The sequence below is a fragment of the Pleurodeles waltl genome, chromosome 2_1 (assembly GCF_031143425.1).
Source record: "Pleurodeles waltl isolate 20211129_DDA chromosome 2_1, aPleWal1.hap1.20221129, whole genome shotgun sequence".
In the NCBI taxonomy this organism is placed as follows: domain Eukaryota; kingdom Metazoa; phylum Chordata; class Amphibia; order Caudata; family Salamandridae; genus Pleurodeles; species Pleurodeles waltl.
This window is the reverse complement of record NC_090438.1, coordinates 289,085,104-289,103,159: the sequence shown is the minus strand read 5'-3', so window position 1 is coordinate 289,103,159 and position 18,056 is coordinate 289,085,104. Positions and strand designations below refer to the sequence as shown.

The following is an 18,056-nucleotide window of genomic DNA, read 5'->3' as shown; positions in this document are numbered from 1 at the left end:
CTAACAGTAAAGGTTTCCAAACTTTTTTTTTTTTTAATACTACTTTCTAGTTGCCTGGAGGGTACAATTAACATGTACGTGGAGGCTGAAGCTTACTTGTATTCTTGACGCAGTGTTAAATGAATGTGTGATCAAGAGACAAAGCTTCTGCAGCATAATTCAGCAGGAATCTAACCTCGAAGTAGATGTCGTTTTTTTTTTTTTTTTTTTGGGTGCCTGCTAGTGTGAGGCAAGCCTACCCCAGAACCAAGAAATGTGCAATGCTCCTCTAGGGTGTTCTCTGATTTCTCTGCATCTACCTTTAATTTGGGCACCATTGTTGTTAAAATGGTATTTTTTTATGCAGCTATACTTTTAATTGTAGATTACATGGTAAATAACATCAATTTATATGCCTTTCAGCTTTTTTCATCTGCATTGGTATCGTCTCATTCTGACAGTGATGATCTTGCTGGATTTTCTTTTGAAGATGTTCAGAAAGAATTAAAAAGAGGGAGTAAACTGGTAAGTTTTTCTGCCTGGTTATGCTTTTTTACAGACGATTCTTCTACATCCCACCGCAGCAAAAATAAACCTTTGTTTTGAATAATGCTGCCAATAGCATTCTGCTTTTAACATGTTTTGGGCCTAAAATATTGTTGTTATTAACTTCAGCATTAAAGGGACCTGTTGTTTATAGGATCCAGTGATCTGCCAACTGATTGTGAACAAGTGTTTTTTCTTTCCAGTGTGAGTGTGCCCTTACCTATTTTTTCAGGGCAGGTTTTCTCAGTGCTTGAGGGGACATTAGTCATTAAGTAAATGAGGCTGTTTTTTTTTTTTTTTTTTTTTGCAAAAGAAGCATTCAGTGCTTTAACGTCTAGGCGGACAACAGATGTGTTCAGGGTATTATTTCATAATTAAATACTACATAAATTACATTGATTATAGACCTGTAGCCTGAAAAAGTTTCTAAAGGAGCATTACGTAAACACTACATCAATTCAGAAGGATCACTCCGCCTTCCTTATGACCTGAAATTTATATTTGTTCATCTTCTAGGAGCTTCCAATACTGCTAATATCCAGTGCATCAGTGCTTCTCAAACCTTTTAGAACCACAGCTTAAATTCAGAAAACCAACTTTTGGTTAAAAAAAAAAAAAAAAAAGACATTAAAAAAAAAAAAATGCAGAGACTTTGTGCTCAGTGCACCAGTATAGAACTTGGGCAGGGGGTGGGTGTGTTCGCATCATTTGTCTGCATCTTTCGTATGATCCCTCTCATACCATTGGTAATTGTGAAAATACCCAAATCCAAAATAATTCTAATAGCATAAGACTGGTCAAGACAATGGTGGTATCTGGTTGTTATAGATTTGTCAGTCCTGCATCACAGATGACTACTACCTTGACCAGACTTCAGGACCAAATACAACACCTGAGCCACCAGCCCTTGAATTTTGCCTCTTGGCTTCTGAAGTCGGGCAGTATCTTCAGGCATTCTTCAGAAAGCATGGAGATTCTTAAAGAAGCAACACATCCACCAAGAACATTATGGTATGCACAAAAATGTCATAGGATTCTGCACTTGGTGCCATAGTAAAGGTCCCAATCCTATTGTATGCCACAAAGAATGCTACTTGCTGTATCTAGACAAGTCAGAACTGCACATCTCTTCTATACAAGTGCAGTAGGCGGCTATAACGGCATATAGAAAGTCTCCAATTATTTTTATGTATTATTATTATTATTTTTTTTTAAGTACCAGTAGTTAAAGGTTTTGTGGAAAGACTCGAAGATTTTTCCACCAGGGAAAGGCCATCTTTACCGTGGGAGCTCAGCCAACTACTTTAAAGCTTGATGAACTCTCCTTTTAAGTCTATTCATATAACAACATTGCAGCATCACTTATGGAAAACTGCCCTTTTAATTGCAGTCACCTCTGCTAGAACAGTCATCAAGTTCTACAACCCCTGTCAGCAGTAGAACTATTTACTTTAATTCCAATAGGGCTGTTTTAAGAACTTAACCTTCATTCTTACCCATAGGCGTGTGTGATTTCCTAATTAATCATATTTTATTTCCTTAACAACTTTCTTCCCCAACTTACTACAGTAGCAGAGAGCGGTCTCCTCTTGTTAGGTATTAAGAGTTCTTTGGTTTAACTTGGAGAAAACCAAAGATACTAGGAGAACAAAACAGTTGTTGCTAAATTATTACAACAGTACAAAAGGGCTGGCCACTTCCTAACAGTAAATTCCAAGATGGCTAGCAGCCTGTATTCCCTTAGGTTACCAACTTTTAAACACGCCACTACCAGAAAACCAAAAGCTCAAGCCACATCAGCGGCCCCCTTGGCCAATCAGATTGTTCTATTATTCGAAGCTGCATGCTTGCACACCAAACCGTCTAGATAGCTATACATTTTTAATCCTAATTTACACCACATCACATTTTCTGGGCAAAGATCTTGCTTTCTGCTAGATTTGGTGCAATTCCGTTCAGCTATTTTGACAGTAGCAGTGTTCAAAAGTCGGTATGGTATTTCTCTGGGGAAATTGTGCTTTGGGACCACCCCCTCCCTCCCTTTTTTTTTTTTATTTATTTTTTTATTTTATTTTATTTGAAGGATCACCAAAAGTTTTGTGAAAATTTGTCAAACACCACCACAGTTGTTAGCAAACCCAAAAATATTTTGTTTTTTCTACTGTAACTAGGTCCTAACTATAACTACACAGTGGAGTTGGCACTTTGACACTTTGTATTTATTAACATATATATGTTAGGCCTCCCAGAGCCACTTTTTAATGGTATAGAATAGACTATGAATATATATATATATATATATATATATCTATATATATATATAGATATAGATATATATTACAGTTCGTTTCTCCCGTTTAGGAGCCTCTCTTGCCCGAGGCTGGTTGAAAATTCCAATCCAAGGCGGAGAAATAAGGCAGCACCACCAGGATGAGATTCAAAACCCTTATTATTCCATTTATTAAATTCTAAAGTGCTCGGTGCTCATAAACATGGTAACATGTTTCAGCCGTAGCCTTCAACAGACCATGAAGTGCATTGTGATATACAGAAAAAAGAAGCCCTCCTACTTCACACCCTTGCTCCACAACCATTGGAGTGTTGTCGATCCAGTCCTGATTTTACAATGTTCTTTTTGTTGCTTTATTTCTTTATTTATAGTACCTTGGTGGAAATACGAATAGAATCTAGGCTTGTTACATTATCATATAATATAAGGAGTATTTTATTAATATTATTTCACCTGGTAAAGTACCCTTGAGTGATCATATCTATTATTACCCCATAATGATTGCATTATTGTAACCATATACTAATGATTCATTGCCTCATCTATATAGAAGTCCCATATCCGTTCCAAAATATCAAGGACTGGAGTATCCTATCAGTCATCATTTTGCCTCTACTGAATTTTAACTTATTTGTCATCTAGGGAATATTTGGAGTGAATTGATTGACATTCATATCACTGCATCATGTTGTAATATAGTTACATTGTATCTTTATAGAAAGATATATATATAATCAACTGTACACAAATAAAATCCAAGATTTCAAAAATTTAATATCACTATATATCAAATGTGTGCAGTGTTGGTTATCTTTACAATCATACTATTATGATAAAGTATCTATCAAAGGTGCAGATGCATTTTTATCTAAAGAACGTTTAAAATTAATTTAATGAATTATAACACTCCAATAACTCACACTAACTGCAATGCATAAGAACCCATTAATTTCTAAAATATGCTGACCAGTTTCTTCTCTTTTGATGTTAATAATCATTTCACAGATTGGTTTTGGTCAAATAAAATGATGACTGAAAGGATTTTGATTGCTCAGAAAATATGTTAAAGGGAAAATACCCTATAAAGTGCCTGTGCTTTACCCTTAAAATGTTTTATTCCAATCAAATGCCCTATAAAGTGCATATACTTTTTCAGTTAATTCTATATGTTACTGATAATTATCGAAAAGTTTATTCTTACAGAGGATACCTATTCATCTTATTTTTGCTATCTTCTCTCTATCGGATTTTACTCAGAGACATGCAAATATCTTACGATATTGAATAACCTTCATGGGATCTAATGTTACAGATGAACATGTAAAACTGCATCTGCATTCAAACCCCATGGGCTCTCAGTTCCAATTAGGATAATCCATATATATATATATATATATATATATATATATACTATCAAAACAATACCCTTTCAGGGTTAGGGTGCTGCATAAATTATGTTATAAAAAAGCAGATAACCCTGGGTAGTTCCCAGGTTTAGGTGGAGAGCACCTAATGAATAGAGCACCCTATTACTCCAGTGACACTGAATCTGCTCATCTAAAATATCTGTTTTCCTAGAAAAGTTTTTAAGCATAGGATTAACGAGGTGCCATCCACGCTGAGCTAGATATATAATATATATATCCTGGTGCCAGTTGCCACTCTGTAGTTATAGTTAGGACCATCTTTCCATAAAAAAGCTTTTTTTTTTTTTTTTTTTTTTTTTTTTTTTTTTTTACTTGCCTATATCTTTTTCACCATTTGACAAATCTTCACAACATTTTCCCCAAAAATGTCCTGTGAATCTTTTAGCACATGGAAAGTTTTGGGGTGATCCATCAAGAGGGGGATGAGAAAAGGGGTGGGGGAGTAATCAAAAAAGTTGCCTTTCCAATGTTAATTCCCATAGGACATTTACACACGGATGCAATCTGAACCGCTGGACGGAATGACATGAAATTTGGCACAAAGCTAGCTTTCGGTACGCAGATTACGCTTTCGCTTATCTGGTGTAAATCCGTTCAGTAGTTTTTTGAGATATTCAAGGGAAAATACACTTTTATATCTAGGGACGCGGATCCTTCACGAATAAATTGCAAAAATTCACAAACGCACGCACAAATAGAAGCACTGTATTTGGCTGGCCACAACATGACTAGAAAGTTGTGGCCACTATTTTGTAATCTGAGAGGGTTCCTGGGGCTGACAATAGAAATAAGTGGTATCAGGGATCAGGGTGGACGTACCCTGACCCAAGGGCTGTGATACAGGGGTGTTTTAAGGTCAAATTATGGGTTTAAAATGATTTTTCTTCATCCTGTACGATATTCTCGAATATTCAAGGATATTCTTGAATGTTCGATAATATTTTAAAAAAAAAAAAAAAAACCTTCACAGACTCATTCATACACTAATTAATTTGATCATGCATGCACTCACTCATGCGCCCACTTACGCACCCACTCAAACTCCTGTACACTCATACACTCGCACACCCACTTTTAGAAGACTCCATCAGCGTCACCACCTCCACCGAAGACACCCCCCTCGCCGCTGAACACCTGCATTTTCAGATTCGCACCGACCCGATGACCACCCTCAGAGGATCCCTCGTCTACCGTCATCCCGGACCGCGCGCCCCCTTCAGCGACGCCATCGCCGACTTCATCTCCCCGCACACCCTCGCCTCACCGGACTACATCCTCCTAGGCGACCTCAACTTCCATCTGGAACAAAACAACGACCCCAACACCGCCACCCTGCTCGACAACCTCGCCAACCTCGGCCTCAAACAACTGGTGAACACCGCCACCCACATGGCCGGACACACGCTTGACCCTATCTTCTCCACCAGCAAACACGTCTTCTTCAGCCACACCTCCGCTCTACACTGGGCCGACCACAGCTGTGTCCACTTCACATTCCGACGCGAGACCCGCCACCTCCACACTCAACCCATCCCTCGTCGACAGTGGAACAAGATCCCCGAAGAGCAACTCTTCTCAGCACTCGCCGCCAACCAACCCACCCTCACCACCGACCCCAACGAAGCAGCCCTCAGCCTCACAAACTGGATCTCCAACTGCGCAGACAACCTTGCTCCCCTCAAACGCACGCATCGACAGACCAACACCAAAAAACCTCTCTGGTTCTCTGACACCCTCAAAGAATCAAAGAAAACTTGTCGCGCCCTCGAAGGCCTGGCGCAAGGACCACACCGCTGACAACATGACCGCCCTCAAGAACGCTACCCGCGAACACCACCACCTGATCCGCGCTGCTAAAAAGACCTTTTTCACCGACAGACTGGACAAAAACAGCCACAACAGCAAAGAACTCTTCAGCATCGTCAAGGAGTTCTCCAACCCCAACGCCGTCACGCCCTCACAGGATTTGTGCGAATCCCTCGCCACTTTCTTCCATCGCAAGATCAGCGACCTCCACAACAGTTTCGGACACCAGACCCAACATAACACCACCGAACCCGCACCCCCGGCCATTACCCTCAACAACTGGACCCACATCAACACTGAAGAAACCAAATCCATCATGAACTCTATCCACTCCGGCGCCCCTTCGGACCCCTGCCCTCACTTCATCTTTAACAAAGCCGACGACATCATCGCCCCGCACCTCCAGACCGTCATCAACTCTTCATTTTCTTCTGCTACCTTCCCCGAATGCTGGAAACACGCCGAAGTCAACGCCCTACTAAAGAAACCTACGGCTGACCCGAGCGACCTGAAAAACTTCCGCCCCATCTCTCTTCTGCCTTTCCCAGCCAAGGTAATAGAGAAGACCCGTCAGCAAACAGCTGACCACCTTCCTGGAAAACAACAACCTGCTCGACCCTTCACAAACCTGATTCCGAACCAACCACAGCACGGAAACCGCCCTCATCTCAGTCACTGACGACATCAGAACCCTGATGGACAACGGTGAAACAGTCGCCCTCATTCTCCTCGACCTCTCGGCTGCCTTCGACACCGTCTGTCACCACACCCTAATCACCCGCCTCCGCTCCACCGGGATCCAAGGCCAGGCCCTGGACTGGATCGCCTCCTTCCTCTCAAACCGTTCCCAAAGAGTTTACCTCCCTCCGTTTCACTCAGAACCCACCGAGATCATCTGCGGCGTACCTCAAGGCTCATCGCTCAGCCCGACACTCTTCAATGTCTACATGAGCCCCCTCGCCAACATCGTTCGCAAGCACGACATCATCATCATCACCTCCTACGCCGACGACACCCAACTTATACTCTCCCTCACCAAGGACCCCGCCAGCGCCAAGACCAACCTACAAGAGGGTATGAAGGACGTCGCAGATTGGATGAGGCTCAGCCGCCTAAAGCTGAACTCTGAAAAAACGGAAGTCCTCATCCTTGGCAACACCACGTCCGCCTGGGACGACTCCTAGTGGCCCACGGCCCTCGGCACCGCACCGACCCCCACAGACCACGCCCGCAACCTCGGCTTCATCTTGGACCCTCTTCTCACCATGACCAAGCAAGTTAACGCCGTGTCCTCCGCCTGCTTCCTCACCCTCTGCATGCTCCGCAAGATCTTCCGCTGGATCCCCGCCGACACTAGAAAAACCGTGACCCACGCCCTCTTCACGAGCCGCCTGGACTACGGCAACACCCTCTACGCCGGGACCACAGCCAAACTCCAAAATCGCCTGCAACGCATTCAAAACGCATCGGCACGCCTCATCCTCGACGTACCCCGCAACAGCCACATCTCCGCACACCTGAGACACCTGCATTGGCTCCCAGTCAGCAAAAGGATCACCTTTCGACTTCTCACCCACGCACACAAAGCCCTCCACAACAAGGGACCGGAATACCTCAACCGACGCCTCAGCTTCTACGTCCCCACCCGCCTCCTCCGTTCCTCTGGTCTCGCACTCGCTGCCATCCCACGCATCCGCCGCTCCACGGCGGGTGGGAGATCTTTCTCCTTCCTGGCGGCCAAGACCTGGAACTCCCTCCCCACCAGCCTCAGGACCACCCAGGACCACTCCGCTTTCCGGAGACTCCTAAAAACCTGGCTATTCGAGCAGCAGTAACCCCCCCCCTTTCCCCTAGCCCCTTGAGACCCGCACGGGTGAGTAGCGCGCTTTATAAATGTTAATGATTTGATTTGATTTGATTTAGAGCCTCTCAGACACTCGCACATCCACTTGCAGAGCCACTGACAGATACATGCTCTGTGGCCAACCCCCACTACGCACGGGCAGAGGCTGTGCATTGCTTGGGTTCGGGTGGTTATAAGGGCTTGGATGGTTGGACCTGGCCACAGGCCAGGCTGTGCACACCGGGTGTTGGAATAATGTATAGTAATTAAAATTACTTTACGCAAAAAAAAAAAAAAACACATAGAAACTTGGGGAAAAAAAGAAAGGTTACAGGAACGTTCTTTTTAGGTTCTGAATTTACTTGTACAAAACCATAAAAATTCAGCAGGTCTAGTTTCAAGTAAATATACCTCACGCCCTGAGATAACTATACTTTGCGCCTGCACCATGCACAGCTAATTACTACACATATTATATCATTGATGACATCTTGTATGGCATCTTTGATATTATCACTGCAACATTTGCAATAAAATTGATAAGAAAACTGTGGGTCTATGAACCACCACAAATAAACTCTCAACAAGATAGATTAAGCACAGCCCTTTTCAAACACCCGACATAGCCGAGGTGTACTGCAGGATGGCTTGCGACATTGCCATCAATGTAATCATCTTATGTCACAGTTCTCTTTAGATTGAACAAGCCTCGTACATGAAACACAGCCATGTAATTGAATACCATCATGATCATATTACCCTGTGATCACACACATACTTGCCGCTGCAACACCTATCCCCCTAATAGTTGTGTGTAAATCATTTTGAAGATGTGTAAGTAGTTGTTGAAGATGTCAGAATTTGGCCCTCGGACATGAAAATCCATACATCCATACATCCATAATCTCAGTGAGTCTCAAAAAGTATACCATAGCTACTTAAATGAAAGAATTTAAGCTGAACAAGACTTCAATCTGTGATGGAATGGTATTGGAGTACAATGGGCTCTCTGTACTGCGAATAGGCCATAATAGTCACAGAACGTGCTCTGTAGTAAACCCAGCAACCTAACCATTTCAGTAGTTTGGTAATTGAGGTTCCTGTTTCTGTATTGAAATTCATTTTTTTTTTTCCTTTAAGTCTTTTAAGCAGATCCAGGCCCAGGAAACCTATTGTTGCAACACTGGGTAATGTACAGTACTGTTCATTTTTCAAAGATAATTATGAGATAGCAATTTATTTAATTTCTATGGGAGGCTATCAGTTTGAAGCAGTTGTGCCGAACATCATCTTTGCAGAGACTCAGTAGATATCCACTGTAGTTAGGAAATAAGTGCCTCATGCTAGCTTTCCATGTTTGTTTTCTTTCTCCAATTTACAGATGTGTTCATTATGTCACTGCCCAGGAGCAACAATAGGATGTGAGGTGAAAACGTGTCAAAAGACGTATCATTACTTCTGTGCGTTGCATGATAAGGCCCAAATCAAGGAAAAGGCGTCAGAAGGTGTTTACATGTAAGGATCTTTTGCAAAACATTTCTTCGAAACGTTTCGTAAGTCAGATCAGTTCTCATGTCATGCCTGGAATTCATATGTTCAAATCTTTATTATACAAAGTGACTTCTTTTTAATTCGAATGACTGTAGAAGTTGTTTGATAGTAAAAGTGATGGCCATCCCACAAGCTAATGAAGCTGCTACAGGAAATTGTAGCACTAGGGTGAGAATATGCAGTTTTTTTTACAAAACGAAAAGCTTTGCTTTTAAACCTTTCTCAATAAATTTACAACTACTTTATTCACAGGATTTATTGTCGAAAGCACAAGAAAACGGCACATAACTCTGAAGGTAAAAAATATACATTTACATGTTCTCAAAAAATGGCCTGGTTACTTCAGTTAAATAGTAATTTTGAGTACAGTAGTAATTTTCACGGTTGTAAATTCAGTATTGTTTGGAAATGAAACACATTTAATATGTAACAGCAGATGTGCAAGATTAAAATATGTAGTAAAAAATGGTGAGTTGTATTGGATCTCATGGACTGCTGTGAGTGTGCTATTCGGATAAATGTACGAGTTCAAACCATAGTGTATCTGGATTGTGTATTTAAAATCTTAATAAGCTTGGAGTTAATTTGTAATACTTAAACCCTATCCCTACTGGTTAGTTAACACACCAGCATTTGACATTGTACTTTATTCTTTTGAGAAATTCACTCCGAGACAAGGACAACTACACATAGTAATTTACCTGTAAAGTTCTGCTCAGACCCGTGTTCCATGCAGAAGACAACTGAGGAGCTTGATCGGTGTCCATGATAAAGATTCAAGATAGGTATTTTATTGTGCGTCGCAGAATGAGAGGAGGTACTGGAGCTAGCACGGGTGGGCAGAGCACTGAGGTGATTAAGAACCACAGATGTAAATGTCCCTGTGCAATTAAACGCGGTACAGTAGGTCTCCTGCACCTGAATGCCAGTGCCCGGACTGCTCCAGGTCAATCATTCAATAGATTTGTAGAGTGCTTCTTTTCACCTGTGAGGGTATCCAGGCTCTGGCAGGGTCCAGTTGGCTAGCCAGGTCTTCAGGGACTTTTAGAACTCTTGAAGAGATGGGGAGGTTGGGAGATGAAAGGGTAGCTCGTTCCATGTTTTTGCAGTTAGGTAGGAGAAGGAGTAACCTCCGTATCTGCTATGTCTGATGTGGGGGGGGGATGGGATGAGGGTTTGAGAAAAGGAAGCGGAGTGAAAGTGTCTGAAAGTTCAGGCGGTGGTTCAAGTAGGAGGGTCGCCAGTTGTGTGGGACCTTGTATGCTTGGGTTAAGAGCTTGAAATTGCATCTTTTCTGTGCAGGGAACTGGTGAAAGGAGATCCAGGACGAGTCTGGCTGCGGGGTTTTGTATGGTCTTTAGTTGTCGGAGGAGGTGAGCTGCGATTCCTGCATAGAGAGCGTTGCCGTAGTGCAGTCTGCTGGAAATAAGGGCCTTGGTGATGTTGCGTCTTGAGCTTTGGGGTAGCCATTTGAATATCTTATGAAGCATGTGGATGATTAAGAAGGAGGAGAAAGAAACAAGATTTGATCCTGAGTCATCATGGTTAACTTATTTTCCGGAATGATGCCTAGGCTCTCATTGTCCGTGGAGTAGGAATAAGTTTGAATTCCTGAGAGCCACCAGGATGCATTCCAAGGAAAGCTTTTGTTTCTGAAGATCAGTACCTCTGTCTTATCTGTGTTGAGCTTCAGGAGTTGTCTTTCATCGAGTTGGTGACGTATTGCATGCAGTTGTGGAAGCTGGTCTTGGTGGTATCTTCGGAGAGGGAGAGGGAGAGGATGAGTTGTGTGTTGACGGCGTAGGATATGATCTTGAGTCCATGGATTTTGACGATGCTGGCCAGAGGTGTCATAAGTGTTGAAGAAGGTGGGGCTGAGTGAGGAGGGAGAGTATTGTCCTTCAAGAAAGACCGTAGCTCAAACAACAGCATGTCCCACCTGGCAGAGTTAGGGTATTTAGGCAGTCCCCTAGTATCCTCCTAGAATGGGAAGGTGCTCTCAGCCTGAGCTCGGGCATCCATGGAGTGCGCCCGGGCAGAGATTGGAGAGGGGGGTGGGTGATTTCCATTTGTAAGTAGTCAGACACTTAGCTAGAAAAATAGCCAGGGCCCAAGAACCATGCAATTACTATATATATTTTTTTTGGTGGTATTACAGAACATACCTAGCAAGCACACATCCCAGGTGTGTAGTGAGGGGTTCCCTGTACAGTGGGCTAAGAGTTGTGGTGCCCAGCCAGCATGGGAGGGTGGAGGGCACGCAAAGAACATAGTACAAGATACCAAGGCGGGGTATGTCAAGATGCTCTGCCACTCTTTGTCCAAACAGGAATTGAATCATCGTACGGTTGCAGTGGTGGCATAGTGATGTAAGAGACCCTGCAGTGTGTGTACCTAAAGAGCTAGCAAACCATTTTATTAGATGGTGGCCTGTCCCAATGCAAGTATTGAATCACTAGTTGCATTGTGTGGTCCTGTTGAATTGCGCCCCATTGCTTGAGTAAGGGAATTATATAGGCGAAATTGACCTGGATTAAGTTCTGCTAGTGGGAGGAGAATGCAGTCTTACGACTATTGGGTCCCACCTCACGTAGAGGGCCCACCTCTGCTAGGTAAGTGACCGACCTTCCTTCAGGTGTACTAAGCAGCGGGAGCACCGGAGAATATGGTGTCACGAGCAAGTAAAGAAAAGGTTTCTCTGGAAGCAGCGAAATGCGACCAGCATGAGATGGGAATAGGGCAATACTGTTTTGGAAAAGGGATAAAAAGGTGTAGTAGATGTATTAACTCCTTTTGGGGGGGGGGGGGCGCAGTCACAGTTTCATGGAGCTGGCAGCCTGTCCACCATCTAGCCACTCACTGCAGCTGAGAGACCAGATAGAAGTGCTCAAAATTTGGGACTCCTAAACTCCCCTGATCAGGCAAAAGATTAAGCTTAGTGAGTGCAACCCTACGTCACGTAGAATGTAGATCCCCTGTTAGTTGTTTGAGCGAGCAAATGAAGGGCATAGTGACATAAATATTGAAATTAGCAAAAGAAATGCAAAGGCACAGTCACATAAAAAAAAAAATCACAAGTGCATATTCATAACTGTTTTTCTTTTTTTGTAAGATCCTCATGCACTCTTGGTGTTGAGCATCATCATCTAATCTCAAACTGGTCCCTAAAAACCAGGATGGGCTGTACCATATTCTGTGGAGCACTTTGTATAGTTCCTACTGAAACTGCTAAAAAATGCCTTGCAACACCTAGGTATCCCTTTATTAATGGTGTTCTTGGTATGATTAAAAAGGTAAATAAGGGGTGCCTATAGATATAATGATCCTACACACCCACTGTAAATTCAACAAGTCCAGGATATAATATGGATCTAATCCAGAAGAAAGCCTTGGACCCTTGGGCCTCTCACACAGGGCTGAAACATTGTCGATTGACTTTACACTGGGTATAAGATTATTAAATCTATGGGCACTGTTTGTTTATCTTTTTAATCCTACCAGGAACAACATTAACAAAGGGACTTCTAAGTTTTCCTAGGTATTTTTAGCAGTCCCTGGTAAGAAATTATCCTCGTTGCTCCCTGGAATATGGTTGAGCCCATCCTGGTATTTAAGGACCCGGGATAGATCCGAATGAAGCATGACACCAATAAGGGTGTGTTAGGATCTTTCAAAAAAATCAATGATGATTGTGAATTTGTGATTTTTACTTTTTTTATTTTTATTTTGGTCTGGGGCACCTTCTTGTGGCCTGTATTTGCACGGAAGGACATGTCCTGAAACATCTCTTCTCTCTTCCCCCTTTTATTTAGGCATGGGAACATCACCATTTCATGAATGGCTATATGGCTTGCCACCGAAATCGGTAGGGTCTGCCAGAAAGCCATCTGTGTCTGCAGTGAGGACATCACGCTATACCTAGAAGGCCCGCAGGGGTATGATCTATTCGTATACATAAGTAGCAGAACTTGACAGGTTTCCTGGGTAAGAGGGCACCATTTATTCTAAAGGCAGGATTGGTCTCGGCCATTGGGAAGAGGCAAAGTGTAGCCCAGTTAACTTTGAGGCAACATGCAAACGTAATCTGATGAATACGACTACCCGTGGATTCCTCACCTTATGAATTCTCCCAATGCGTCAGCATTCGATTACATTTTTTTTGGTAGCTCGCCATGTCGACGAGGACGTCACAATTGCTCGACTCCACACGCCACTCAGTCTGACATCATTGGAGCTCACTTTCCCCTGCATCCTCCCAAGGTCAGGAGTTTAGGGCTCTCTCGCCAGATCAAGAGTATCCTGCCTTTCCATCTCCGGGAGCGCATCCGTCTTTGTTCCTGAATGCTATGTTTAGCATTTTTAATAGAACACTGGTCCCCTCTGGTGCACCTGCTTGTTCCACAGGCCCGTTGGCTTTTATGCTGTTGCCGGCGCTGTATAAGTAGGCTCTGTTAATTCCCTTTTTACCAGAAACCCCTCTCGATGGTACTAGCACGGTGCCGAGGATGTCACCACCTCTACCCCAGATGCCTCCAATGCCAGCGTCTGATAGATCTCGACATTCTACTCCGGCGCAGTGTGTGGATTCGCCTCCTCCTCCTACACCATTCTTGCCCTCTCCTTTAAGGACGACGTTGATGAATTCTCGATCAATGTCACGTTTGGGGTCTATGCTAAGGTCTAGAAGGAAGGCCTTAAGACCTTTGGAAGAGCAGCAGTATCTAGAGGAACAACAACAGTTGGAAGAAGGAGAAGTTCCTAGACCTTCAGATGATTTCCAGGGACTAGATACTGCTAGTGGGTTGGATAAGTCCCCTGAGTGGGAGCTATTATTCCCTGGAGGTGCACTCTCAGCAGAAGCAACTACCTACCATAGGGTGATTAGGAAGTCGGCAGAAGTTTTGGACTTGCCACTGCCTTCGTTAGAGTTAAAAACCAATGTTCTGACTGAGGTTCTACATCAATCAGCTTCCTCTTCAGAACCCCTTATCCCATTTAATGACACTGTGACGAAGCCCATAATAGAAATATGGAAGAAGCCGGTTACTACATCTGCGGTTTCAAAGACTATAGCCAGAAGGTGCAAAGTTGCTCCAGGTGAGCCACAATTTTTGTCCCAACACTGTAAAGCTTGGTGGTACAAGCTTCTTGTTCTTCAAGATCGGCTCCGGGATCCTTCCCTAAAACGCCATCTGATAGGGAGTCAAAGCGCATGGAGCAGTTGGAAAAGAAATGCTTCTTCTCAGGAAGCATGGCCTTAAAATTGCTGAATGCAACTTGTGTACTGGGGAGAGATGTTTATGCCCTAATGGATACGGCGAAGGAGGTCATCCCTAAATTGCCGCAGAAAGTACAGGAACATTTTAGTGAACTGTTGCAGGACTGTCAAGCGGCAGCTAAGCAGGTGATTCAGTCAGTTCTGGACACTGTGGACTCAGTTGCTAGAGTTGTGAGGAATTCCATTGTGACTAGGAGGCATGCTTGGCTCAGAGGTTCTGGTTTTGCCTCTGATGTGCAGGCTACATTGATGGACCTCCCATTTGATGGTGCAAGACTGTTTGGGGCAAAGGCTGACTCGGCCCTGGAAAGGTTCAAGGATAGCAGAGCCACTGCTAAATCTTTAGGCTTTCAGGCTTCTTCTACGCCCTTTAGACCTTTCCGCAGATTCAGAGGGTTTGGCCGTGGGTTGTGCTTTCGTGGGAGGCAGCAGTCCCAAGTACAACAGCCTGCCAACCCTCTCTACAGGGCCTATAGGGGTTGTGGGAGAGTTAGAATGTGGGGAGCCATCCAGCAGCCTTCCCCCTCCTCTTCCTCTTCTGGGGGATCCAGCCAGGGAAGCAGCCCTAGTTCTCGCTCCATACATTAGCATGTCATACCCGTAGTTGGAAGGCTGTGGCTCCACGAATGAAGGTTAATAACATCGGACTCATGGGTATTGAGCATAGTGAGAAGGTTATGCCCTTCCCTTTCGGGAGTTTCCTCCCCTTTTCCCTCCCCGTCATTCATTTTGCTCAGAAGAGCATCTCCTATTGTTTCAGCAGAAGGGGGTCAGAGATATTATTCAAGGTATTTCCTGATTCCCAAGAAGGATGGTCGATTGAGGCCTATCTTGGACCTGAGGATTTTGAATTGGTTCCTCAAACAGGAAAAGTTCAAAATGCTGACCCTAGCACACGTGCTTCTTGCATTGAACAAGGAGGACTGGATACTGTCTATCGACTTGCAGGATGCTTATTTTCCTATCCCTATTCTGAGTCACACAGGAAGTATGTCCGGTTCATGGTAGGGTTGCAGCACTACCAGTTTGCTGTCCTTACTTTTGGTCTTTGTTCCGCACCGTGAGTCTCCACAGAGGTGATGGCATTGGTTGCAGCTGACCTCAGAAGGAAGGGAATGTCTGTAGTCCCTTAACTAGACGTTTGGCTGATCAAAGCCGAGTCACCAGAGTTCGTGCTGCATCATTTGCAGGTGACAACCCAGTTGTCGTTCAATCTGGGCTTTTAAATGTGCCCAAGTCTCACCTGAAGCCCTCTCAACGTCCCCTGTTCATAGGGGCAGTACCGGACACAACATTGAATTGGGTCTACCCTCCTCCACAGAGGATTCAGGCGATGATTCCAATGTTTCAAAAGGGAGCAGCTTTTCCAGTCCTCAAGGTCCTAAATCTGCTTGGTCTGTTGGCTTCCTGCATTCTGTTGGTCACTCACACACGTTGGCACATGAGGGCTCTCCAGTGGTACCTCCGAAAGCAGTGATTTCAACACAAAGGGGATCTCGAGTAGTCAATAAAGATCTCCAGAGACGCTGCAGTGGATCTGGGATGGTGGTTTGTGGACAGCAACCTCTCTTAAGGAAGGCCGTTTTGTCTTCCACCTCCGGTGACCACAGTCATTACGGATGCTTCCACTCTAGGGTGGGGAGCTAATCTGGGGGGGACTTGGGGATCAAAGGCCTTTGGTTTTCAGTAGAACAGATGTTTGACATCAATCGTTTGGAATTCCGGCCAATGTGTCTGACTCTCAAGGCGTTTCTCCTGTCCATTTGCGGTCAGTCAGTACAAATCAGACAACACTACCACGATGTGGTACATCAACAAGCAGGGAGCAGTAGGGTTGTACCTTCTCTGCAGAGTGGCTCTGGGCTTGGGCACAGGACTATCAGATTTGCGTAGTAGGAAGCCATCTGGCCGGAGTTCTCAACGTATGTGTGGACGGTCTCATTCTTCACCTTTCGGTCGATTTTGAGTGGTGTCTCCATCCGGACATGGTTCTTCATGTCTTCAGGATGTGGGGGGGGCACCTCAGATAAACCTGTTTGCCACTCATGAGAACGCACACTGCCTGTCGTTCGGCAGCCTCGAGTATCCGATGCAGGAGATGTTTGGGGACGCGTTTCAACTGACCTGGAGCGACCAACTGCCTTACGCGTTTCCTCGAATGCGCGTGATCCCTCGAGTTCTGAGGAAGATTTTCCAAGACTGGGCCCAAGTCATATTAATAGTGCCGGACTGGCCAAGAAGGGTGTGGTACACAGACCTTCAACTCTCACTGTGCCCTCCGCTTGGTCTCCCTCACAGGGCAGACCTCCTCTAGTAGTCGCAGGAGCAAGTTCTGTACCCCCAACTCCAGAGCCTGCACATACATGGCTGGAGATTGAACGGCGCAATCGGAGTTCTTTTTCTCTCCCCCCAAAAGTGGTGGTCGTTATCTTATCGGCCAGGCGACACTCCATCAAGACTGTCTATGCCAGTAGATGGGCAAAATGTGTTACTTGGTATGGAGAGAGACAAATTGATCCATTAAATGCCCATTTATGTAATATTTTGCAGTTAGCTCTTTCCTTAGCGCAGAAAGGTTGTGCAGTTGTGACAGTGAAAGGGTATATATCGGCACTGTTGACTTTTCTTTGCCTACCTGATCAACCTTATTTAAGTCCCCTATAGTTCTTAGATTCCTTAAAGGGCTAACAAACACGTTTCCTCCCACTCTAATGCCTCAGTGGGATTTGAATTTGGTTTTGACTTTTTTAATGGGTTCACCATTTGAGCCTATGCGTACTTGCCTGTTGAGGCTCTTAATTTTTAAGACATTTTTTCTAACAGCCAGCACATCGGCTAGACATGTGAATGAGCTTCAGGCTCTTAGTATGAAATCACCTTTCACTACCTTTCACGCTAACAAGGTGGTGCTGAGAACCAGGGCAGCATTCCTTCCTAAGGTAGTCACTCCATTCCATCTGGGACTATCTACAACTCTTCCATCATTTTATCCTCCTTCTCCTTCTCCCCATCCATCAAAGGAGGAGGAAAGGATGCATCGCTTGGATCCGAGAAGGACTGAGCTTCTGCATAGAAGGGATGAGAGGCTTCAGAATTGATGACCAGCTCTTCGTTGGATATGTGGGCAAAATGAAGGACAAAACTGTCCACAGAGTGACTCGTTCAAGGTGGGTCATTCTTTGCATAAAGATTTGTTATTCAGTAGCAAAGAAGGTTCCTCCTGAAGGCATTAAGGCCCATTCCACCAGAGCTAAGTCTGCCACTTTGGCTTTAGGTAGAGGTGTGCTGGTTGTTATTTGTAAGGCAGCACCTTGAGCTTCCCTCTGCACTTTGGCA

General features: G+C 44.3%; 1 protein-coding gene across 4 annotated transcripts in view; it reads left to right on the top strand.

Moving 5' to 3' along the window:
• The window catches only part of PHF6 (PHD finger protein 6), a 335,169-nt gene that overhangs the window by 34,307 nt on the left and 282,806 nt on the right, over positions 1-18,056 (top strand). For all 4 annotated transcript variants that reach the window (XM_069212497.1, XM_069212494.1, XM_069212495.1 and 1 more), the window contains exons 3-5: positions 403-504; positions 9,273-9,406; positions 9,695-9,738. In XM_069212497.1, the coding sequence (XP_069068598.1) occupies positions 403-504; positions 9,273-9,406; positions 9,695-9,738 (280 nt within the window). The remainder of the gene's footprint in view (positions 1-402; positions 505-9,272; positions 9,407-9,694; positions 9,739-18,056) is intronic.